The 26880-nt window shown below is 39.6% G+C and overlaps 1 protein-coding gene across 3 annotated transcripts in view; it reads left to right on the top strand.

Annotated features, from left to right (window-relative positions):
• LOC124151086 overlaps nt 1–26880 on the top strand; it is a 195365-nt gene that overhangs the window by 154225 nt on the left and 14260 nt on the right. Inside the window, exon 1 of one of the 3 annotated variants that reach the window (XM_046523389.2) lies at nt 7014–7252. The exons of 1 other annotated variant lie outside the window; for it this stretch is intronic. In XM_046523389.2, the coding sequence (XP_046379345.2) occupies nt 7184–7252 (69 nt within the window). In that variant the 5' untranslated portion in view covers nt 7014–7183. Of the gene's footprint in view, nt 1–7013; nt 7253–18144; nt 18338–26880 lie in introns of those variants that run through there. One more of the 3 variants, XM_046523390.2, reaches the window with a different exon arrangement.

Raw genomic sequence — 26880 nt, 5'->3', positions numbered from 1 at the left:
TTTCAAGGTCACAGCAGGCAAATCTGTTTTTGGAGTTGGAAAACGGTGTTGCCACAATATCTCAAGAACTAATCGCTGGATTGTCTTCATATTTGGTAGTATGGTGTACAGGCGGGGGATATTTCGTCACTCTGTGACAAATACTTGTTGTGAATTGTTTTTCTGAAGCCCTAGGAAAAACTATTTCGATATGGCCAGGCATATCCTTCATTATGTAATAATAAATATTTTGTCACAAATCAATGGAGTTTGAGGTGAATGCCCTTGGACAACCCAACACTGAAGGTCAACAGGTGCACATGAATCTTCTGATCCTGTGGTTCCTGTTTGTAGGGATCTTTTGGCCAACCAGCACATATTCAGCGTGATATTTCAAAGAATGTTTGTTGTTTAATGCCACCTCCTGTCCACTGTTACGTAGAATTTTAAAGACCTTTGTTTCTTGAGTTTGGATCACCTCCGTGGTCTAGTGGTAGAGCGTTCACCCGGAGAGCGGAAGGTCCGGGGTTCGATCCCCAGCCACGTCATACCAAAAGACGTTAAAAGATGGTACTTTTTGTTACCCTGTATGGTGCTCGGCATTAAGGGGCTAAAACAAGGACCTGTCGGCTCGGAGTCAGTATACTGTGTCTGAGTAGGGTATTGATGTTAAACTGCAGGATGGTATCTCAGTGAGCTAGCACTATAAGTTGGCATCAGTCCAGACTTGTACAAGCAGCCAAACATACACATGCAAGCACGTCGCTATGTAAGTGCAATAATCTTGGACTCGACATTAAACCCCATTTCACCTCACTTTGCCTCTGGGGTTTAATGCCACACTCAGCAATATTTCTAGCTACATGATGGCTGTCTGTAAATAATCAAGTCTAGACCAGACAGTCCATTGATGGACATCATGAGCATTGATTCATGTATTTGGGATGTGATGACATGCATCAACTAAGTCAGCGATCCTGACCCCCAAATCCATTAAACAGCCTCTTATGACAAGCGCAGGATGTTGGGGACCAATTATAAACCTGAATCCTGACGTGTTTCTAAGAGTGATCATGGCCTGTCAGCTTAATTTGAGGAAAGCTCAGTTAATTTAGGCATGTTTTATGCTTTCAATCCAACGGTGATAATCAGGGCAAATCTGGGATTCAAACCCCTCAACAGCGCATCCTGGTACAGCCAAGGCACACCACTCTGACCTGTGAATTGCTGCTCATTTAGCCACTTAAAATTTTGTTTGAGCTTTTTGAGATAACAAGCAATAAGACTTTGTCTGAAAGCATATATTTCAGTTAGTGAGTGAGTATGATTTTACGGCACTTTTAGCAATATTCCAGCAATATCATGGCGGGGGACACCAGAAATGGGCTTCGCACATAGTACCCATATAGGGAATCGAAACCAGTGCCTTTGGCATGACAAGCGAATGCTTTAACCACTAGGCTATCCCACCACCCCCGGGTATGGAAGTCACTGTTGAGACAAATTTGTATGTAAAACATTTTGATTGATAATTTTAAGAAATATTACTGTTAACTTTGAAGTGAATGTGTTATGCCAGTCACACTATTTACCAAGGGGCGGTCGGGTAGCCTAGATGTTATAAAAGGTTATAAAACTTTTCTGATAACGATTTCATTCTCAAAACTGTGACCCAATAAACGAAGGTTATGAATAGTCTGTTTTTATGCTCAACTTGAGCACAAATATGATGATCTCAAGTATGATTTGAGTCTTGCTCAACACTGATTTTGACATCAACAATGGTCACTCACGGCGGGACACAAGGAATGGTGAGTGAGTGAGTATGGCTTTACACTGCTTTTAATAATATTCCAAATGAGCTTCACACATTGTACCCGTGTGGGGAATCAAACCGGGGCCTACGGCGGGGTGAGTGAATGCTTTGACCTCCAGGCTACCCCACCACCCTCCAGAAAAGGTCTTCACACACATTGTACCCGTGTGGGGAATCGAACCTGGGTTTTCGGCGGGGCGAGTGAATGCTTTGACCTCCAGGCTACCCCACCACCCCCCAGAAATGGTCTTCACACACTTGTACCCATATGGGGAATCGAACCTATTTACCAAGGGGCGGTCGGGTAGCCTAGATGTTACAGTCACGCTGAAGATCCGGGTTTGAATGCTGTCACAGGTTTAATGTCTGAAATTGATGAAATATTGCTGAAAGCGGCGTAAAATCACTCACTCACTTGCTCAATGTTTACCACAGTGGCCCTTTTCTATGGATAGGCAAACCAGTGGTTGATATCATGAGCATGTTGTCAGGATGTGATGACACGGTCCCCTACATTCATCCTTCTTAGGTACCATGGCATCATACCCATGAAGATCCAGGATAGAATAGGTCTTCAACAACCCATGCTTGCCGTGAAAGGCGACTAACGGGATAGGGTAGTCAGGCTCGCTGACTTTGTTGATGCATGTCATCGATCCCAATTGCGTAGATTGATGCTCATGATGACAATCACCGGATTGTCTGGTCCAGACTCGATTATTTACAGACTGCCGTCATATAACTGGAATATTGCTGATTGCGGCGTTAGACAAAAAACAAACAAACAAAACCAAGGCATCAGAGTAAAACTGCAATTTGAAAATGAAAACAGTTTGTACTTGATCATTCCTAGGCTTGGTTCACAGGACCTTCTCGCACTACAACTCATAAATACCACAATAAACCAGGCAATTCTAATTGATGTCACGTTCTGTGACCAGTTCCTTTGGGTGCTGTTTGTCAGGAATTGATGTACAATTATTGAATACTGGGATAATTCCCTCCTGTGAGATTTGTCAAAAGGATTATCAATGATAAGTTTCTCTGTTTGAGTGTACTCATTAAAGTCGACGGCATGGCCATCATTATAGGGCATTGTGTCACTATGTCGAACTTACAAGTTACATCCTGAGTGCGTGTGAGTGCACATCTTCTTTATATCCAGGATACGTGTCTGCTAGATTTGTATGCAGTTCTGTTTTATTGATGGAAAATATTCATAAAAGAGTTTGGTTTTCAAAGGAAGGTGGTTTGAATATGATATTGACAAATGAAAAATATCTGTTTGTGAGCCTCAGGTCACCAAATATGTTAAATATTTGTAGTTCCACTCATCACTTATTATCAGAAAAATAATGAACAATCCGTGACTATTACACAATCTATGTAGGTTTGATTTTTATCAATGGGTCATTTTAGCTCACCTGACTGTGTTCAATGTGTTCAAGAGCTTCAAATATGGCCACCATGGCAGCCATTTTGAAAAAAAACCTTGCACCTAATCCATTGTTAATCTCGGTCCCTGTCAGTGCAGTCATTGGCTGCCTCCTCATGTATTGTGGTACTTTCCCAATCACCTTGTTATCCTTGTACATTAATGCTATCCCACATGAACGTCTGGTAGCCCGGTGGTTAAAGCGTTCTCTCATCATGCCGAAGGCCCCATGTTCAATTCCTGACAGAGGTACAATGTGTGAAGCCCATTTCTGGTGTCCCCCGCCGTGATATTGCTGGAATATTGCTAAAAGCGGCATAAAACCATACTCACTCACTCACTCCTATTCTGGGGCAGGTGGGTTGGGTGATAGTTGCAGTCTATGAAATTCATGCTAGTCTGCTAGCCTAAGACTACTACATTGTGATGAGGACAAGTGAGTTTGGTTTAACGCCACTTTTAACAGTATTCCAGTTATATCACGGCGTGTCAGCTTAATGTGGGAGGAAAGCCCGAAGTGATGCAGGTCTCAGACGTTTACCACTTCGGTGAAACCCACAAGCACGGGTATGGTGCTGACAAACCTAGAAACATAATTGGGGCGAACCAGGATTCGAACCAACAATCATAGGTTTCTGGCGTGCCCAAGTGACGCAACTCTGCACAGCGAATCGCGGCGCCTTAGACGACTGGGCCACCCGTGCCCCCTATGAGGACAAGTAAAAATCCAATGATGGTAGTCCTCATTTGACAGTAGCATTTGGGTCTATGATTCTGAACAAGTTCTCAAAGCTTAATTTTTGTTAAGGGCCCAACAACCCAAGTTTCTTTAGGCCATCCAGGGAACAAGTTGTGTTTCAATTATTATTTTCCAAACATTGTTTTTGGTATTTCCAAGCCCCAAAAATATTTTGTTGTATATTTTTTAAATAATTTCGCAAAAAAGATTCTATTCTTATATTTTCGTGAATACAGACATTTTAAAGTGATGTCAATATTTCACAGTGCTCCTTCAATCCTTGGCCTCTTTTGGAAGCTGCCTTTCTTCAGAAATGTCTTGTAGGCGCCATTCGGAATAACCTGGTACGTTAGCACCTATGTTACAACCAAAACACATGCACACATGAAACCATGCCAGTGCATCGTGGTGTACCGAGCGGCCTTCACCTTGACATTAAAATCTCTCGATCAGCTGATTTGTCAGATGTTGCTGGTTACCTGTGTTTACCTGGACCATCTTCCAGCCTGCTCTCACGCTCCGCTCGGCGCTGATATTCACAAAAAACATACTTGTATCTGGTCTGTATTAATTCTACGATCGTTTGAAAATTTTCCGTGTAGTCTGTGCCAATAAAATCATGTGATCTGTGTATGCTTAAACTGTGTGTTCATGTTCTCACATGATCGTTTTCAAGGCTGTGGTTTTAACTATGTTTTGCATTGTATGATGCTGGCTTCAGATTGTGAGGTGCCAAACTGCAGGTAAACATGTGTACTAGTTGTTGCAGGGAGACCTATCTCAGATGCTGGAAATATTAGTGGTACATTGAGGACGAGTAACTGTGATCAGTAACAGAGCCTTTAGACGCCTTGCTATACACTGAGGTTTGAATGGACTTGTGTGTTACAGCATTGTCGTCCATTGAAGCACTTTCGTCCTTTACAGCTGTCATCCTTTTATGGTTGTTGGCCTTGACAGTTGTTGTCTTTTACAGCTGTCATCCTTTTATAGTTGTTGTCCTTGACAGTTGTTGTCCTTTACAGTTGTTCTTTACAGCTGTGTTGTCCTTTACAGTTGTCCTTTACAGCTGTTGTCTTTTACAGCTGTTGTCCTTTACAGTTGTTCTTTACAGCTGTGTTGTCCTTTACAGTTGTCCTTTACAGCTGTTGTCTTTTACAGCTGTTGTCCTTTAAAGCTGTTGTCCTTTACAGTTCTTTACAGCTGTGTTGTCCTTTACAGTTGTCCTTTACAGCTGTTGTCCTTTACAGCTGTTGTCCTTTACAGCTGTTGTCCTTTACAGTTCTTTACAGCTGTGTTGTCCTTTACAGCCGTCCTTTACAGTTGTTGTCTTTTACAGTTGTTGTCCCCTACAGCTGTGTTGTATGTTTTTTCATTTACCATTAGAAATCAGACATAGACGCACAATAATTTTACAGCATTAGAAACATGTTTTAGGGCGCGGACTGTGTCAATCCTGCTGACATGGCACTGGAAGTGTCAGTCCTTTCATGTAGTGTTTCAGGGTTTAAAAAACTGACTGAATTCCTGTCAATAAGAGGAGTGTTTGATGTGGGTGAAACAAAGCGCCGGAAGCTCGTTAGTAGTTGTAAGCATGCCGACGTAGGGGGAGGGAACACTGGTGGAAGTAAAAAGCATGGATCAGAGGTCATGGATGACCTTGAAGTAGTCTCTTCCTGTCTGTGACAAGGTCGCGGGGGTTCAGTTGGGGTGTCATTACGATAAGGGGGGAAACAGTGGGCAGTTTGACCTGCCGTGATGCAAGGGGAAGGGCGAAGACTGTAAACATGGGAAAAGTCATGTCAGAAATATTTAATAGGGAAATTCTTGTTATGAATCCAACACAATGACATTATTGATACGTTGTAACCATGCATTCACTGGACTGTTTTACTTTGTGTGGGGGGGCGGTGAGTTGAGGTTGAATAAATGAAAATAAAACATACAAAATGTGCAATGACCTTGTCTTGAAAACAATGAAATGGTAGAGTGAGTGAGTGAGTGAGTGAGTTGGGTTTAACGCCGCTCTTAACAGTATTCCAGTTATATCGCGGCATGTCAGCTTAATGTGTGAGGAAAGGTCTCAGACGTTTACCACTTTGGTGAAACCCACGAGCCCGGGTATGGTGCTGACAAACCTAGAAACATAATCGGGGCGAATCGGGATTCGAACCCACAATCATAGGTTTCTGGCGTGCCCAAGGGATGCAACTCTGCACAGCGAATCGTGGCGCCTAACCCCCTGAAATGGTAGACATTTAATTCACTTTTAATTAACCAAAAACTGCACTGCTAAGCAGTTTTCCAAAATAGGAAATGTATTAACCTTGTTTGGTTGGGGAAAATGTTTGCATTTTCATTTTTTGCCAGATCAAGGTATTTTCTCAAATTAAGGACTATCCTGATGTATACTTAACCGTTAAAAGTTAGGGAACATGAATGTTTTGGGGAATTTTTTTCCATGAAGACTGAGCATACAATTTCATAAAAATATCCCCAAATTATTTTGTGTGTTTAGTATACATCAAGACAGTATATTTGCAGGATTAAGGAGGGGGAAAAATATTTTAAGAAAAGGGGTGCCAAGGTTTACCCCTACTAAATAATATATGTAATAAACAATAGCATATACATAAACATTGATAAAATACAAATAAATTCTACAAGATATTATCTAAACATGTTGCCTTGTGAGTAGTGTTAGCAAAACTAGTCCTATGTCTTGCCATTAAACGCCAACTTTTTGTGGTAAAATAAAAGTAGAGCTTTTCATATATTTTTACTTTTTCACATTTCATTATTTCAAGGTTGGCAAAATCTGCAAACCAATTATTTAGAAAAGTTTCACTAACACCAAATCATCCACAACAGCGGAAATCAAACAAATATTTGATAATTTTGCCCTAATATTTTTCATATTTACGACCCTCAAGTGTAAACACAGGCTGCCTGCTTATTCATGATATACACTTGTTACAGTGGCATATAATTAGCAATGTGATATTAAATACAACACTTTTGGCTGTACGCCAGTCTGGGAACGTACAGCAATATATGTGTATGGCGTATAGCTGTATATAGCTATAGTGACAGCATGGATTAATGGACCGACCTTTCCTCAAGGTTATGTGATATTCCTCCGAGAGCTTCATCACTTGACTATATAATTATCATTAATTGCCGCCAGTTCGGATTGTGGAGAAAGACTGGCATAATGGCGGGGTCAAATGTTGTACAAAGACGCAGACTGTTTTCCAAAATCTCTCGGACCATGTCCTTCCAGGTAAGTTGTTCATGAATTCTCAGTGCATGAGTGAGGGAGAAGAGTTTTTTCCTCTTTGAGTATTATGTCAGTTACATGTGACAAAGAAGACCAAAGTGTTGACCACATTGGTGGAACGAGCGCCAAGGGTAGGTACCAAGAACCAAGGATATTAATCAGGGCTGACTTTGGAAACAATGGAGAGGGGCACTGCTGAAGTATGGTTCCTGCAAGTTTGAACCAAGTTTAATTCTGATTTAAGGCCTTCTCGAACCTCCTTTAGGCAATGACCACTGTTTAAAAGTAAGACTTGAGCCATCAAGTTTAATGCCAATTTACGGCCTTCTCGAACCTCCTTTAGGCAACGACCACTGTTTAAAAGTAAGACTTGAGCCATTAAGTTTAATGCCATTTTAACACCTTTCAATCCTCAACCATTCTGAAAACATTGATCCCACTTTACAAAGCTAAAAGTGAGACCCAAGTGTGTGTCTAAACAGGTGTATCAGCACACTTATGCTGTATCATATTGCAAGAAAGATGCCCTGTACATCCATGTACACTTTGGTATTAAGTCTACACTCAAGCATTTCACTCTTTTTTATCAAAGTTCTAATCTCTTGTTAAATTATGTCAACGTGGTTTATCAGAGAACGAAGTAATTGTAGTATTTTATGTGACAGCAGAGTTGCCAAATGCCAAACGCATTTGATCAAAAGTTTCTATCTTTTCAAGGTAGATTTAAATTCAAGGCCTTTTCAATGCTAGTTTGACAGATTCAAGGGCTTTTCAATGCCAGACATCCAAAATCAAGGCCTTTTGATTGCCAGACATCCAAATTCAAGGCCTTTTGATTGCTAGACATCCAAATTCAAGGCCTTTTGATTGCCAGACATCCAAATTCAAGGCCTTTTGATTGCTAGACATCCAAATTCAAGGCCTTTTGATTGCCAGACATCCAAATTCAAGGCCTTTTGATTGCCAGACATCCAAATTCAAGGCCTTTTGAATACCAGGCTAGACGGCCAAATTCAATGTGTTTGTATTGAGGTGGTGTTTTTATATCAAATGAAATTATTTCATTTTGGGGTCCCTTAATCTGAAAGGCTTAATTTAATTTCTGTATTTATTTTTGTAATAATATTTTGGTATCATGAACAAATATTAGTCTTGTGATTTCAGTCAATGAGATGATGATGCTATTATTTGTTACTGTCATGACAAACATTGGAAGGTTTACTCAATAATAGTCATTATCTTTAGGCCGTTTATTGCTTTCAGTTGATTTTTGAGACCAACCAACGACAAATAGCTGAAAAGGGAACAAACAAAAAATTACTTTGAATAATTTTTGTTTGGGCCAACTCTTATTCTGAAATGAGAATAATTCAAGATTTTATCACCACAGTTTGTAACAAAAAATCTTTATTCTTACTAAAAATTACAATAAAAGTTTAATTCAGTATCTTGCCATGTTAAAATGGGTTTGTTTTGCATTCTTTAGTAGCAGTACTAATTTGGAAGTTGAAATTATATTATTATTTTTTCAAGCCGCCTAGAAATAAATAAAAGGCCTTAATAAAATTAAATGATTCTAACAGGCTGACTCAAGCATGGGCCAGTCCCTCCAATTTTTCACTTTGAATATATTTACGCCCACCCTCCGATTCGCGAAAAAACATGGTATGATTAGTGAGATGTTGATGTAACTCGCTCAGAGCAACTAATTAAAAATTGAAAGGCATTGGGCTGCATTTAGTAGCTGTGGTATCGGTGAAGACAGCATTGACTTGCATTTCATCTGCTGTATTCAACCAATGCCTCACTTTGGTCCAGATGCTGGTACCGTGCTTGCAATCACATGGTTTTAATATCATCATGATTGTGAAAACAATTTTAGGAGATTTCAATGACTTTTGATGTCAGGTATCGAAAGCTGACTTAACCTATTTTTGCCATCCATTAAGGGCTAAGTACAGCAAGCGGTGGCGTATTCTGAGTTCACATAAATGAGGTTTCACTGTAGACAATGAGATACTGGTATTTGAGATAGGAGAGACACTCTCCACATGATCTACTGGTACCTGGGATTCTTTAGAAAAACTGCGGCTTTTTTTGTTTCAGAAATTTCTGGTAAAAAAATTTTGTGGCTCAGGTTTTACAAACCAAATGTGATATTGTGTTAACTGAGTTACTTGGAAAACGTTATATGAAAAAATGTTCCATTCCTGCCTTCAGAGAGAGGTGAGGTGAAATTTGGTTAAACGTCCAAGATTATTGCACTTATATAGCGACGTGTATGCACGTGTGTGTGTGTGTTTGGCTGCTTGTACTAGTCCAGACTGATGCCGATTAATAGTGCTAGCTCACTGAGATACTATGCCGCAGTTTAACATGAATACCCTACTCAGACACAGTATACTGACACCGAGCCGACCAGTCCTTGTTTTAGCCCCTTAATGCCGAGCGCCAGACAGGGTAACAACAAGTACCATCTTTTAACGTCTTTTGGTATGACGCGGCCGGGAATCGAACCCCGGACATTCGGCTCTCCAGGCGGACACTCTACCACAAGACCACGGAGGAGGTCGCCTTCAGAGAGAGAAATTGAAAGAAGAGTAGTGACAGGGATATGTTCTGCCTCGAACAAAAACCTCACCTCTGAAATATCAACTGGGTGGTTTCCCGACTTGTTTCTGCTGGAATCAGATGTCAATAATTAGTACTGTCACATTAATTGTCTAATTGTTGTATGTGGACAATTAAGTCTTTAACATTGTTTACTAATGAGAAGTTGTAATTGGATGTAAATGTTAGATTAGCCCATCAGTGACAGTGGGAATAGATCATCGAGTAAAAAAACAACATCTTGGTGTTGAAAACAATATGGAGAATGCTGCAATGACATTAAAGGTTGTTGTGATGGTGGATGATATTGAAGGTTGTTGTGATGGTAGATGTCATTGAAGGTTGTTGTGATGGTGGATGACATTAAAGGTTGTTGTGATGGTAGATGACATTGAAGGTTGTTGTGATGGTAGATGACATTGAAGGTTGTTGTGATGGTTGATGACATTAAAGGTTGTTGTGATGGTGGATGTGATTGAAGGTTGTTGTGATGGTTGATGACATTGGAGGTTGTTGTGATGGTGGATCATATTGGAGGTTGTTGTGATGATGGATGACATTGAAGGTTGTTGTGATGGTGGATCATATTGGAGGTTGTTGTCATGGTTGATTACATTGAAGGTTGTGATGGTGGATGACATTGAAGGTTGTTGTGATGGTTGATGACATTGAAGGTTGTTGTGATGGTAGATGACATTGAAGGTTGTTGTGATGGTTGATGACATTAAGGTTGTTGTGATGGTGGATGACATTAAGGTTGTTGTGATGGTTGATGACATTAAGGTTGTTGTGATGGTGGATGACATTGAAGGTTGTTGTGATGGTGGATGACATTAAGGTTGTTGTGATGGTGGATGACATTGGAGGTTGTTGTGATGGTAGATGACATTGAAGGTTGTTGTGATGGTTGATGACATTAAGGTTGTTGTGATGGTGGATGACATTAAGGTTGTTGTGATGGTGGATGACATTGGAGGTTGTTGTGATGGTAGATGTCATTGAAGGTTGTTGTGATGGTAGATGTCATTGAAGGTTGTTGTGATGGTGGATGACATTGAAGGTTGTTGTGATGGTGGATGACATTGGAGGTTGTTGTGATGGTTGATGTCATTGAAGGTTGTTGTGATGGTAGATGTCATTGAAGGTTGTTGTGATGGTGGATGACATTGAAGGTTGTTGTGATGGTGGATGACATTGGAGGTTGTTGTGATGGTGGATGACATTGAAGGTTGTTGTGATGGTGGATGACATTGAAGGTTGTTGTGATGGTTGATGACATTGGAGGTTGTTGTGATGGTGGATGACATTGGAGGTTGTTGTGATGGTGGATGACATTGAAGGTTGTTGTGATGGTGGATGACATTAAAGGTTGTTGTGTAGGTGGATGACATTGAAGGTTGTTGTGATTGTAATCTTCAAAAAATGACAGATGTTAAAACCTTTTATGTAGAGATTATCCTTTGATACCAAATACTCCAGCAAAAATCTGTGTAAAGACTTCATAATCATAAAGTTCGCCCTAGTAGATCGATTGAATAACAACATTATGAGCCGCGAGTCCACACAGATCATAGCTCTGTGAAGCATCACTGTCGGCCCTTGATGTGACTGGACATGCGACATGCAGGTTAACCGTCAACACCTTGGTCTTCAGAGTTGGAGCCTGTGACAGCAGACTAATAGAAAATATTGCACGATGAATGATCTGGCTTATGGACGTTAATGTTCACTGTGTGTGAGGTGACGGATGGGAGTGATGAAATAATTACCATAGTCGCTCAGACATACCAACAATCAGCCTGTTACTATAACTAATTCATAATACTGTATTCGACCTAATAAGTGCCCACGGCGACATTTGCTAAGATATTTGCTAGTGAACAATCCAAATTAGCACCCCTTCCGATTGATCAATGTACACAAGACTTATTTATTCGCGTATAATACGCTCTCGTGTGTTATATGCACCCTTAATTATGGGCATTTAATTCTGGAAAAATATATCTGTTGTACATAAACATTTCAGGCTGTCAGCATAAACCACGAAATTTATCTTTCAACTCTTGTTTTTTTTTCACCAAAATAACATTCTAATAAGAGCCCCCTATTTCTAATTTTGAGAGCGCCCTGGGCGCTTATTACATTGAATATGGTAGGTGAAAATCATGCTCCTCCAGGTATAGCTTGTATGTGGTACAGACAGTGTGTAAGATGACTGAAATTTTAACCTAGACACTTTGCAAAATGCCAAAATATTTCAGTCATTTTACAATTATTTTTTCATCAAGATTAACTAAAAGTTATTAAGGTCAAAAGGGCTTAAAAACATCACAGTAGACTCATTATGCTGGGATTAAAATTATAAAAAAAACCATTGAAAATTATACATTGACTTTCATTTTCTTTTAATCCTATTATTTTCAGTCACTGGGTCATTAAACAATATATCATGTAAGTAACCATGGGTCCGGGTGGTGATGTGGGTACCCGGGTCCCATTCAGGACCCACCTGAGTACCCACATTATCCGACCTACTAGCCCTATCACCTGCTCTCCTATTTTGCAAGTACAATCTAACAATCAGATGATTCCAACCTTCTAATGTTCATGTTTTTCATGGTCAGTTATTGTCATCGTTGTTATGATCGACTGATGTTTGTCACGGTTTGTACTGTCTGTCAATCCCTTTGAAAGGTGCAGCAGTCTGTTTGACAGAAGTTCATGTTCTTCGTTTGTGACATCAGAACTGTACCTACATATCATTTCTGGATCATCACAGAAATCCAGTGATTGATACTATGAGCAACATCCCAAGCTAACACACCAAACCTGGATCCTACTCTTAAGATCCATATTTAATATCAATCCTGTATGGGATTCCGGATTAGAAAAGGTCTTCAGCAACCTATACTGGTTGTTTATTTGTTTGTTTGGTGTTTAACGCCGCACCCAGCAATATTCCAGCTAAATGACGGCGGTCTGTAAATAATCGAGTCTGGACCAGACAATCCAGTGACTGACATCATGAGCATCGATCCATGCAATTGGGATACGATGACATGCATCAATCAAGTTAGCGAGTCTGATAATAATCCGTCTGTAAATAATCAAGTCTGGACCAGACAATCCAGTGACTGACATCATGAGCATCGATCCATGCAATTGGGATACGATGACATGCATCAATCAAGTTAGCGAGTCTGATAATAATCCGTCTGTAAATAATCAAGTCTGGACCAGACAATCCAGTGACTGACATCATGAGCATCGATCCATGCAATTGGGATACGATGACATGCATCAATCAAGTTAGCGAGTCTGACCACCCGATCCCATTAGTCGCCTCTTACGACAAGCATGGGTTGCTGAAGACCTGTTCTACCCGGGATCTTCACGGGTCAATACTGGTTGTGATAGGTGACCAAATGGATCAGGTGGTCCTGCTCGGTGACTTGGTTAATAGCGTGTCTTTGTATTGGGTGGGTACCCGGGTAGGGTCGGGTAATAGGGAGGTGGGTACCCGGGCAGTAAATTTGGATTCGTCCCAGCGATATTGGAAGATCCCCATCGTGTCTGGACAATCATCTCACATTTCATATGCACCTGTCGTGTCCAGTGTATTCCCCCTGGTCAGTCACGTCTTGACCTGAAAGGATTTGTGTCAGTGGGAAAATTAGTTTCACCCTCGCTGGCCCCTGCACGCCAGTCCTATCAGTAGTCGCTGTGCCTTCGTTTGTCACAGAGCTTGACCGTGCTCGTCCTTGTATCAGGGTGATGAAGCTGACAATGGAGGAGGTTCCAGCCCAGTATTGGCGTGACGAGGTTGACTATGGAGGGTTGTTATGCTATTGTAGTCAATTTATCACACTCTTAAAGTACACGCATTCATTTGTGAGTGAGTGGATTTATGGCTGCTTGGAACAGTATTTCACTCACAGCTCGAGATGATGCAGGTCTGAGATGTTGACCAGTTTGATGAAACCCTGAGCAGGAGAATACTGCAGTCAAACCAAGAGTCACAATCAGGGCAAATCTGGGAGTCAAACCCATGTTTATAGATTCCTTGCAATCCTAAGGGACATAACTCTGTGATAAAAAATGTGCCTGAGGTCTGAAAGAGCTATTGAAATGTATATAAAATCTGTATGAAATAATAAGTTACTAGTGAGGGTTTACATTGTACATTGAGGTCTTTATTGATTTTGAAACAGAATTTATTTTAAACAAATATTGAACAAAAATGACAATTTACAGTAAGTAGATGGATAAAGATGGTCACCATACCACGGGACATCAGTGATGTAGTCATCTAAAGTGACGAAATTCACTTTGCGTCTCTCTGGCCTGTGTTTGTTTGTTTATTTGTTTGTTCAGGGGCATTGGTGGCCATGTCATCTAAGGCGCCACAATTCACTGTGCAGAGTTGAATTATAGAAATATGTTAACATTCTTGATCTTTGGTTCGAATCCAAGATTCGCACTGATCATTATTCGCGGTTTGTCTGCACCATATTTCTGCTCCCTAGTATCATTGTGAATATTGATGACTGCATCACTTACAGAGATAGAGGATGTAAAACATTGGAAACAAATGTCTTGCTTCTGTTTGTCATGACCTGAATGAGGTTTGCTGTATTCAACATATTTGTTTTAAACGCCCAGCACACATAAAACACTTGTTTGTATAGGCCCTTTCTGGAGAATAACTATTTCACTTTGTATTCATTAGGATCATTACCTGAAGACTTCATTAAGATATAGAAATGGAACAAATATAGATGGGAATCTCTGTGTAATCTTAATAAAAGATATTATTTTTTTCTAAATATATCCACTAACCATCCATTGGGGCAGAACAAATAATTGTTAAATGCCAACGTTTATCACCAATTGGATCTGAAACTTTATAGCCAAAACTGGCTTGTAAAAAAACAAACAAGCATAATTAGTAAAACTTCTCTTTTTCTGATTGAAATCGGTTAAGTAAGCTCTGTGCAAGAAAAATATTTATCTTATTTGTAATTTATTTTATGGAATGTAAAGAAAACTTGGAATAGTTCTGTGAAATTCCAAACCAGTTCGTTCTAGTGCACATGCACTGAGTCTTGTAATATTTCTTCTATTGTGGATGTTGAAGCTATTGATTGGTTTTGAAATCAATATGAGGTTTAAGAAGTCATCTGCCTGACAGTTCTTTGCTCAGGCGAAAACTTCATCAATAGATTATTATTTTTAAATCTGAAGCAGTAGGCAGTTTGGTTTTTATGTCTAAGCTTAAAAAATATGTCCGAAGCATCTCTGAATATCAACTGCCGAAGGGTGTGATACACAGAAAGCGTGTATGTTTGGAAAGGCTATTTATTCTGCTCAAAAGAAGTTAAACAACACCCGTTTCTTTCATATTACTATAGTTAATCTGTCATTGCAATCGATTAACCATTGTAATATTAAAGAATTGGGTGTTCTTCTGTCATGGCGACAGATTTACTATAGTAATATGAAAGAATTGGGTGTTCTGTCATTGTGACAGATTTACTATAGTAATATTAGAGAATTGGGTGTTCTTCTGTCATGGAGACAGATTCACTATAGTAATATGAAAGAATTGGGTGTTGTTTGACTTGTTTAAAGTAGTATATTGGTGTATTTCATTAAGTTATGAAAGAAGGGGATACATGTAGCAATGTTCTTCACGTGGAGGGATAATCAAATTATGTCAGGTTGGTGTTTGGTACGGAGGCAGGTGGAGATGGAAATCTATAATTTATTTAGAACGCTCTCATCTTCATGTCTCTATAAACATTAGATTCAAATTGCTTTCATAATTAAAACTCTGTTAACTATGAGAATAATGTTGCGTGCGCCAACTTTTATCAGCCTTTAATGAGTCAAATGAAATATCAATCATTCTATATACTGGGTTAGGGGTATGTAGTTAAAATGGTTATCTGGTCACACTGAATCAGCATTTGAGTTCTTCATATAAAGAATATTTTGCCATATTCAATCATATGTTTTCTGACAATGCAGAATAATAACTTTGTGATTTTTATAATGAGATGAAAGGAAGAATAAAGTTTTCAAAAGTTTGTCATTTATGTTTGGGTTGTTCAGTTTCTTGAAGACTTTCTGATTTATGTTTAAGTGAGGTGAAATGGGGTTTAACGTTGTTTTCAAGATTAATTCACTTATATAGCGATGGGTATGCCAAGGTGTGTGTGGCTGCATAAAATAATCCCGACTCATGCCGGTTTTATTAATTTATTGTGATTATGTCCGGACATTATTGCTTGATATTAAGGCGAGGGCCCACGTACCTGGGGAGGGTGGGCTATGCTGAAAGAATGACAAAGACGCAACACTGGATTTAATGACCCAGGGTGTTGAGATACTAATGGGCTAACCCAATTTAGAAATGGAATAATCCTATTAAAGGCCTAAATCGCCTGACGATGCTAATGTGATGTGAGACACGATGAAAGGCTGTGCGAAAGTGATGAGAAGAGACAGTGACGTTAGTCAAGAAGCAGTGATGACGTCACCACGAGATGGTTACGTAACTTCTGAGGAAATGCAACAGAAGTAGGTGAAATTGTAAACATAAGATCATATACCCGCTAGTTTGTTTGTTTGTTTGTTTGTTTAATGCCACACTCATCAACATTCCAGGTATATTACGGCTGTCTGTAAATAAACGCGTCTGGACCACAAAATCCAGTGATTGACATGATGAGCATTGATCTACACAATTGGGATACAATGACATGCATCAACCAAGTCAGTCTGACCACCTGATCCTGTTAGTCACCTTTTATGACAAGCATAGTCAGTTTATACGTAAGCATGGGTTTCTGAAGCCTAGTTGCTAGTACTAATTGTAAAGATTGTGCCTGTTATACGTATAATTTCGGGATGATTAGAACTAGTCTGTTCCTTTGGTCATTTGGTTCTACTGTCTGTAATCATGTTGTTCCCTGAGCAGATATAAAATAAAACTTATTTTATTGAGTTTCAACACAACACTTTGCCTTTTATTCAACCTTGATGACAAATAGTATCATTTCAAAAAATATTTTGCTGTTGTCATGGAAATAAGACTTAAGAAAGACTATTTGGAGTTTTTGCAGAACAGACCATAAAATGAATCACAGAGCTGCACGTTATTCAACCTTGTAGAAAAGTTGTACCTTTTTTGTTTTGATATTTCAAATGTTGCTATTGTCATGGAAACAAGTTAGACGTTGGGTAGGCTGGCATATGGCCTGACTTGGAAACAAACCACACATATTCAATATTTCTTATCAACCTATAATGGACGTGATGCCTTTTGCGGATGAATTTGAACTTTGATATTTCCATGGAACCACAATCAATTTCAGGGGGAATCTATTTGGGGAAGTTATCTCAAGACCGGTCAATAGATCTTCACGGAACGTAGCACCGAGCTGAGTAGAACATGGCACATCAGGAAAGCTCTCATACAATTATTCAAACTCTCCAATAAAAGACTTACCCCTTATCATAATAATCATAATCATTAACATAATCATAATAATGCAGAAGGCTGCAGTGTTGGGGAATCTTCACATCCTCCGAAAAGTTCTGTGGATTTGACTAGGCAGCATTTTCTGGGAGTAGTCCCATTTGCTGTCGGGGCTGCGTGTAGAGGGGACAAGGGCACTGAGCTGATGATGAGCCTCACCAGTTTGACTGTGCCAGGATCACCCAAACCCTCTTTGCTGCATTTTTTATTTTAATCTGTAAATAATAATAATAATAATGATAATAATAGGGATTCCCGAAAAATCTGTTCTCCATAAGATGCAGTAAGCTTCTTGAAGCACTGAATGAAAAAATATTCTATCTCAAACAAAATAAGACCACCTCCCCACCCCGACCCACCCCTGACCCACTAATGGCCTGTCCGGTACAGTACCAGGCACCATCAGCCAATGTTCCTCCGACCCACTCACTCGCTCACTACCTGAATCTCTGTGTGGGGCAGGCACTAGCATCATTGTCGATCTGCTCAGGAAATTAGAAGAAAGCTTGGCCACAATCAATGTTATGGAAGATACAAAGCTCCCGGGCCGTGAACCTGATCGAGCTATCATTGTAGAGATTCCCTGATGACGTCAAAGCCTGGCGGAGCATCAGTCTCGCAGAGTTCAGTGTGACGTCTTGCAATATTCCCCCATCCTTCGAGTAGCAGCTGGTTTGTGCAAGTCAGCCAGGCAGTGGACTGCGCTCCAACCCTTCTGCACATGCTCAGTGAGCTGGAGAAGACCTGTGCCCAGAATAGATAAAGGTAGCGGGCAGTGCGGTGAGCTTCAGATGAGTGTAGAAGTGTGAGGAGTACAGGAGTATAGAAGTGTTTGGTCTATTCACACATACTGCTCCTGTTGGGGGGACTTGAACGGCGGAATGAAACTTTTGAGGAGATCACGCAACATCGTGGACTTTGAGGATAATATGAGGGTAGGTGAAGTTTGTGGGATGTTTAGGAATTTATTATTTATTTTTTTTCATGGACTTTGATGTTGTGTGACATTTGGCTCTTGTGTTCTAACTGACTCAAGGTATAATTGCATATATTTTTCACATCTGCCTTGAAGAACTTAATGCAGTTTTGAAATATTATTTTCCTGTAAGAGGTAATTGTTTTATCTTGGTTAATAATATAATTAGATTCTAATTATTTTAATGTCTAGAATCTGAGGTGTTTTAGAGATGGACTTATTTCTTTTTGTAAAGACTTATGACTTACTTGTCTAGACTTTTGTCTGGTGTTGAGTTTACAAGATGTGTGGATTTCAATATTCAATTTCCTATTTCAATTAAGTTTCTGCAAGAAGGTCAACTTTAATAGCATCGTTATTTTTGCTGAAAATGTTTCAAAATGGTTTCTAGCGGTATTATTCGTTGTCAATTGTCTACTGCAGTCTTTGTATACATAGCATGGCTAAACTTGGCTATTGCTTCTAGCATGGTACTATAGTTCCTGGAAGTCTGACAATTTGGCATTATATGCGAAGTATAATTTATTTATTGTCTGGGCTTAAAGTGTGTTTATGCATAATGCTGCAATAAACTGATATCTTGCACAGTTCCATCTAACTACTTACTGCTTCATTTCTGAGCAAAATGGCTTAATGAAATGTTCTGAATAGTTCCTGGGTATGTTTGATAAGATAATTTTAAACACTTAAAATAAGAAGAAAAAATTGTTCACAGAGCACATTTCTTAATTTAATTGAACCTTTTCCAATCAATAAATGCTTGTGAGTTACTAAAATGATTAAAAAGTTTAATAAAAAATAACATTTAAATATAAAAAGGAAAGAATCGTAGGGCATCTTTCTTCTTCTGATATAATCTTCGGAACATCAGGTATCAGTTTTGCTAAGTTAACACAATAGTGATGCATCACAACCCTTTAGGCATATTTCATTCAGGCACTTTACATGAAATTTGTAATTCAATTAATAATTGCAAGATATCCTGATCTCCTTGAATTGGGTGAGGGTGGTGTCTGTGTGTGTGTGTGTGGGGGGGGGGGGGGGGGGGGGGGGGGTTTGAGGGTACTATACCCCAAGCCACAGAGGAAATAGGTGTCAAAAGAGAGTGAGTGAGTTTGGTTTAACGCCGCTTTTAACAATATTCCAGTTATATCACGGCGTGTCAGCTTAATGTGGGAGGAAAGCCCGAAGTGATGCAGGTCTCAGACGTTTACCACTTTGGTGAAACCCACGAGCACGGGTATGGTGCTGACAAACCTAGAAACATAATTGGGGCGAACCAGGATTCGAACCCATTCAAAAGAGAATGATGTTCATCACCTGTACCCCAATCAGAATCCACCAGTGCAGCTGCCACCACTCTCCGACCACCTTTTTTTTCAAAAAGAAATTGAAGATTTCCTCCAGCAGAACCCAAGACCATGATGGCGCGTGTGGACATGTATTTTATGCAGAATACTACTTACATATTATTTAATTCCTATTATTAAACAAAGTATGGCCAGGGTTGTTCTGTACGATGCTCGACTGCAACGTGAATCTGATGCAGGTTGGTTTATAATGCATTGCTTCCAGACATTTGTTGGCGAACGTCATGGAAAGTCATCTTGTACACAATGGAGGGATCGATCTGCCAGGGATAACAGACTTGAGGAGTGTAATTGGATAACATGCGTAACTGCTGTTCGTTAGGCCAACTTACCAATGTGAGGAGGCTTAGAGGTCGTTGGAGGATGTGGACAATTAATGGCCTTTTCCTGCCCTTGTAACCCGATGTATTGATGATGAAGGGGTTTCGAATGCATTTGGAAGACGTGTTCTTGGTGCTTTTATTTCATGGATTAGAATTGCAGTTAAACAGAAGTCATGAATTTGTAGCAATGGGTTTTTTGGCTGCCTTTTTAACTAGTATTCCAGCTATTCCAGGAGTTATTGACTAGATATTGGTTTAGTATTGTTTGGTGCTGTGGTTAAAAATTGAAACTTACTTATTTTCACAAGATTATTGTTATGAAGATATTATGTCATGTTTGTGATGCAAATATTTTTTATATTTTTTTTATAATAATTCAAAAATTTCTTAATGTGGATAATAATTTGTTTGCATTAACAAATTTGTAAACTGAAATGTGTGTGAGTTGTGTTTAACTTGCTTTGGACAGTATTCCAGTTATATCACGGCATGTCATTTTAATTGGGAGAAAAGCTCTAAGTGATGGAGGTGTTTTGTGAAACTCTCAATCACAGGTATGGTGTCGACGATTGAAATGCAGTGATTCCTCGAAATAACGCTCCTTGATGTACTGCTAGCCTGGATTCTAAGTCGCAGGTGATAACAAATGAACTTGGTCAATACAAATTTAAGATAAAACATCACCAGACAGGATAATTAACTGATTAAAATTTGTGTTGTATTATGTTAAAGTTTAATTTAAGGGGAAAATGGCAATAGAGTTTCTAACTAAATTAAACTTAACAACCTTACCGCAAACATATGTTGGCTTTGAAACAAAATGCTTTTCAAGCATCTTCACATCTCTCAAAAACACCCAAAAAAACAAAATTCTTTGAATTCCTCCTCCTCATAATCACACACATTACCCAAACCTTTCATTAGATTATCAATGACGTCAGAGTTTAACACAAGCCATGCTACCGATGGACGAGACGTCTTTGTCATGACGTGCAACCTGCGTTTCTATCGCTAACCTCATTTCATCTTCAACAAGTCTTGTCATCTTCATAATTTGGCCAATAGACAAGTTTTGGATAATTAAAACCTGCTGAGGCGCCAGAGTAACAAGTCTGCCACCTGCTTTGGGTCTGCCGCATCTCGGCACCAATGGTGGGAACATATTTTTTTAACTCGGTCTGTAGCACCGAGGTAACCTGTGAGGTCAGCTGAGGTACCTCGAGGTCAGTTTTCACAGAATATCAAGGGAAGTCTTCTCCTAACTCTAACAAAGTTACCTGCCCAGTTACACTGTTGAAGGTCATAAGGTCGTGGTTTTCTCGTCTGTGATTCTGAATGTTAGGGATATATCATTACCATTTTGTCTGAGAGGTAGGTCTGCAACTTCAAAGATTAAGGGACCGTTTCCTGAGCTTCAGCAATGGGATATTCCTCTAAAGTGTAAACTACTTGAAATATATGCTTGAACTTTGTATATGGATATGCAGGTGTTTCTTTATAAGACATATCATACTGTTGTAAGGCTGGGAGTATAACTACTGGGTCGTATACTCCCCAGGAAGTTGAGTATGAAATTCAAGTACACACTGATCCATTGACTTGGTAATAATGTAGTGCTTTGAGCACTCCTTAGGGTGTGGATTTGGCGCATTATAACTGAGCACATTGTGTTTTTGTTTTTTGTTTTGTTGTTGTTGTTGTTGTTGTTGTTGTTGAGTCTCTGTAATAGATATGGAGATCCAAGGCATGACCATGGCAACCCATGCTGGCACACTTAGCTTGACTTCCAACAATCCTACTTATGTCATTGACTAACATTTAGTCCAAGAAATAAAGTTATCGTATTTCAAAATATTTATCTACAAAATACAAAATAAAATCCAAACAGAGCCCAGAACAATGCTTAATTTTGGAGCTGAGGCAATCTAGACTTGCCAAATCATTGTAGACATTAGTGGGATTCACTATATTCATTTATTCTCTTGGGTCTGGGAGACAGGCTATGTCATAGACAATACCCATGGTCAGAAGCCTTTGATAAGTAAGTGAGTGAGTGAGTTGGGTTTAACGCCACTTTTAACAGTATTACAGTTATATCGCGGCGTGTCAGCTTAATGTGGGAGGAAAGCTCGAAATGATGCAGGTCTCAGACGTTTACCACTTTGGTGAAACCCACGAGCACGGGTATGGTACTGACAAAGCTAGAAACATAATTGGGGCGAACCGGGATTCAAACCCACAATCATAGGTTTCTGCCGTGCCCAAGGGACGCAACTCTGGACAGAGGAGCCAAAAACTGCTTCAAGGAGATGGATTCAATCCTCATGTTTATAAAAGATGTACCGTATACGATGTAATAAGCGCCTAGGGCGCTCTCAAAATTAGAAATAGGGGGCTCTTATTAGAATATTATTTTGGTGGAAAAAACAGAGTTGAAAGATAAATTTCATGGTCAGCTGATGGTCCGAACTGTTTATATACGACAAATATGTTTTTCCAGAATATAATTGCTTACTATACGCAAATAAATAAGTCTTTTGTACATTGATCAATCGGAAGGGGTGCTAATTGGGATTGTTCACTAGCCAATATATTAGCAAATATCGCCGTGGGCTCTTATTAGAGTGGGGCGCTTATTACGACGAATACAGTACTCATTTTCTATATTTCCTACTCTATGTAATATAAACTCAATGATAAGCTAGTCTGTTAGCAGAACATATGCTCCCGTGAACCTTTAGAAAACTAGTGTTTACCTGGAAAAGATGCCTTGAGTTGACCTTAAAAAAGTCATCCTTTGAGGATGAAATCAGCTGTATTCATGGTAAGGTGTACCCGGCGCTTCTTCCGAAAATGATTAGTTTTTACTTTAATCCAAATTGCTTTCAGAATCAAAGACGTTTGTTCTCATTGCTCGATTGACATTGGACAAAAAGCCTGTGATGGGATATTCACTTCAAAGCCATTAATGTTTAAAGGGCATGTTTCAGGGTGCACTTTAAGTTAGGTTCTTCCTTTCATTATCTAGTTCTTCCTTTGATATCTTCTGAGATTAATGTGGAATTGATTTTAAAATTGAAATAAAGTTTTTCATCAATCAATCCTTTAATGTCTTTGAATTCTGTCCCAAATATCAGGAGAGCAATGTAAACAGGAATGTAAGGACAAATCTTTGTGTTTATGTTTCCAGATTGTTGATTTATGTTGATCAAGTTTTGAACTCAGAAGATGTCCAAGAACTTATAAAAAAATAGTAATAGCAAATCCAAAGCGTGAGGTCAGAGCTAAATATATATAATGTCCATCTTTGTATATATATCATAGATGTCACAACTATCTAATTTTACTGTTATGTTTATGCAAATTTTGCATTGTATTGTATATTAATTTGGTCTATAGTTCTTCCCCAAAAGTATTTCTCTACTACATGCCTACTCACTAAAGCTCGGATATTAAGCCATTAATTTCACTAGTGACATATTTTCCGCACTCACTTGTACCTGGTGGATTATTCTACAAGTATTCTATAAGTATTGTATTGTATTGTAATTTGGCCAATGGTTTCAACCCCCAAATAAATATTTCTCTACTGCATGTCCTGAATAAAATATGTGTTGAGAGTACCACAAACTGTTTGGCCAAGTCTTTAAGAGAAAACAATGTATGTCATAAATATGACAGAGAAAATTCAGTCTCTGACAATAATAAGTAGGCACACCCCACCACTGTCCACCACCGTCCACCACCGTCCACCACTGTCAACCCCTGTCCGCCACCGTCCACCACCGTCCACCACTTTCCACCACTGTCCGCCGCCGTCCGCCACTGTCAACCACTGTCCACCACTGTCCACCCCTGTCCACCCCTGTCCACCACCGTCCACCACCGCAACCACCGTCCACCACTGTCCACCACCGTCAACCACCGTCCACCACCGTCCACCACCGTCTACCACCAACCACCCTCTCCCCTTTCTCCACTCCCCTCTCTCACCTCCAAAATGGCTGGTCCCATTTGAGGAAGCTAGGCTGTTCACCATTACTAGACAACAGCTAATAGTCTACAGCTGTTGCTGCTGGTAGATAAATGTTCTTATCAGATCATGTCAAATTCCTTTTACTCATCTCATCAAATTAAAAATCATCCGAAACATGCAGAACTGTCAAAAAATAACATCAGATTATCCTCGTTTATTGTTTTGTTGGTTGTGGCTCCAGTCCACAGACCGTTAAGAACATAAAAATTGTCGCCTAAGCTCTTCAAAATGATCTTAGCTCGACTTTTATGATTCCAGGGAGAAATTATGTCGGTTTTATGTTTCCTGAAACTCCGATATCTGTCTGTATGGGTTTTTGTTGGTGCCATGGGGCTGATCATATTTGAAATATTTTGTTGATGTTTCCGAGTGTAAGGTGAATATGGTATTTGATAGATATCTGTCATAATTTAAGTTGTTTGACGTAAAAACCAAAGCACTCAAGAATAAGATGAATTATCTCTGGTCATTGCTGTAAGAGCTTGATGGAAATTTTGTTTTGCAAATTAATGTAGATTTTTGTCTTTTTTAAAATGATGGACATTTTTGTCAGAGTAGATTTCCCTTATCTTGTTTTCAATTGTATCAGAGCCAGATTTTGAATTTTGTCTGATCTGTTTATAGACCCATATATTGTTGGAATTCAGGGTTAGAATATATCTCCGTCAACTTATGCTAGTCATAGCAATCCACTTTAAGGATCAGGTGGTTGGACTAGGTGACTTGATAGCGTGTCATGAAACCATGACGACAAGGATCAGTTCTCTTCATATCAACCACTGGATTGTGTGGTTCAGTTTTTGTTATTTACAGACCGTCGTCACATAGCTGGAATATTGCTGAGTTTGGCCTTAAACAGTGATCTCCTTAAACATTCAAAAAGAATTGATTTGTACAAAGATTTTGAATTAGAATTGAATTAGAGGGACCGCAGGATGGTGAAATGTCTATAATATAAGATCGATTAAAAAGAACTTCTGATCTTATGCAAAGATGAAATTGAAAGCTAGCAGCCCCGATGACTCTCATTACAGTTCAGTCTGATCATTGAAACCCATGTGATTCTTACCGTACTTGATTAATCTTAATGGATCACATTGCCCCACCCACACAAATGACAGATCGACTCTTTTCATGTCATTTCAACATGACAGAATGTAAACAGACCCCACCCTCGGGTTTTCTACAGGGGAAGCTGCACCTCGGCTTATCTGGAGGAGTTTTTCATGAGGGGAATGTTATCTGAAGATACACTCAGGACAGTGTGAGAGGATTTAGTCGGAACCGATACTGATAACTCCGTCCTCTGGGAATCTCTAGGGGAAACATTTATTGAAGCGCTCTGCTTTTTGTGATGTGAAGCAAATCTTAAACATGTCATAGGTTGTGTTGCAGGAACAAAAGATTTGTGGAGGGGGTGGGGTGGGGATGGGATGGGATGGGATGGAGAGTGGTGGGTGGGTTCTGTAGGTTTTGTATATGGAGGGGTGAGGGGTTTTGGTGAATAGTAATGGGGTTTGATGAATAGTGTCTGGAGTTTGGTGAGGTTTGGGTGAATATTATCTAGGCTTGGGTGGGGTTTTGGTGAAGTTTCTGGGGTTTGGGTGAAGTCTCTGGGGTCTGAGGGGTTTTGGTAAATCTCTGGGGTTTGGGGGATTCTGGTAATTAGTTGAATAGTATTTGGGGTTTGGGTGAATTATCTGGGGTTTGAGGGGTTTTGGTAAGTCTCTGGGGTTTGGGGGATTCTGGTTATTAGTTGAATAGTATTTGGGGTTTGCGTGAAGTATCTGGGGTTTGAGGTAGTTGTGGTAAGTAGTTACATAGTATTTGGGGTTTGGTGATTCGGGGGGTTTGGTGATGTTCTGTGAATAGTATCAGGGATTTGGTGGGTTTGGGCCATTGTATCTGAGAAATGGTTGCAGTTGTCATAGGGGTGGTTTCAGATTGTTCGTAAAAGCAGAAAGTCAAACAGGCTGAAGTGTTCATGATTGCTAATTAATTAAGATGATGGTGTAAGACACCTGGTTGGTCAGCCCCTACAAGAAATCCCTTCCAACAACCCAAACATTGTCCAACAACTGTGACTATACCTGTAAAGTTTCACACGTAAGTGGAAATTTTGTGACCTAGTCTCATTATATAGGTTAGTGTAAACACTTCTGAAGAATTAGTCTCAGCAGCAGACAGTTTCTCACAGACTCCCCGCAGTGTCTGTCTGGCTTTACCCACCTGTTGAACTCCTCAGCCAATAGCAGCAGTAAATCAGCAGTTGCCTCCCTTATGCTAGCCTCATTATGAGATGAGTCACTCTTCATGGTGGGAGGTGGGAATCTGCAATGAAGCAGACGGCCATACTTACCAGTCACCTTGAGATTCAGATATGAGAACAAAAAAAGTAAACGTTTTCACTGAAGTTGTATGTTTGAAGTGGCACCTGCCTGGAATTAAGAGCATATCGCCCACCGATTCCAGCTTTGTTCCTCGCCGTGACCTCAAGATGATGTATAAGCGTAATTGTTTTGGCAAACTTGAGATGGTGCGATTCATCAGTTGGTCGTTTAAAGATTTGGTTTGTGTGTTTTCACTGGATGCCTCACCACATGCTAAGCACTGAATTACCTGAAAGACTTAGAATTGGAAGCTGGGAATCGGCAATCAGTTTAGAGAGATTGCACTGCAGACAAAAAAATGTGTAATTACTTTATACTCGTACAATTAGAAATTAAAGAGTGTTGGAACCTCAAAGATAATATTATTTGATATACTTGTATAA

Source organism: Haliotis rufescens, unplaced genomic scaffold (assembly GCF_023055435.1).
Source record: "Haliotis rufescens isolate VD_foot unplaced genomic scaffold, xgHalRufe1.0.p SCAF_8, whole genome shotgun sequence".
Lineage (NCBI taxonomy): Eukaryota > Metazoa > Mollusca > Gastropoda > Lepetellida > Haliotidae > Haliotis > Haliotis rufescens.
Note: the sequence above shows the minus strand (reverse complement) of the source record. Positions and strands in the feature narration are given on the sequence as shown.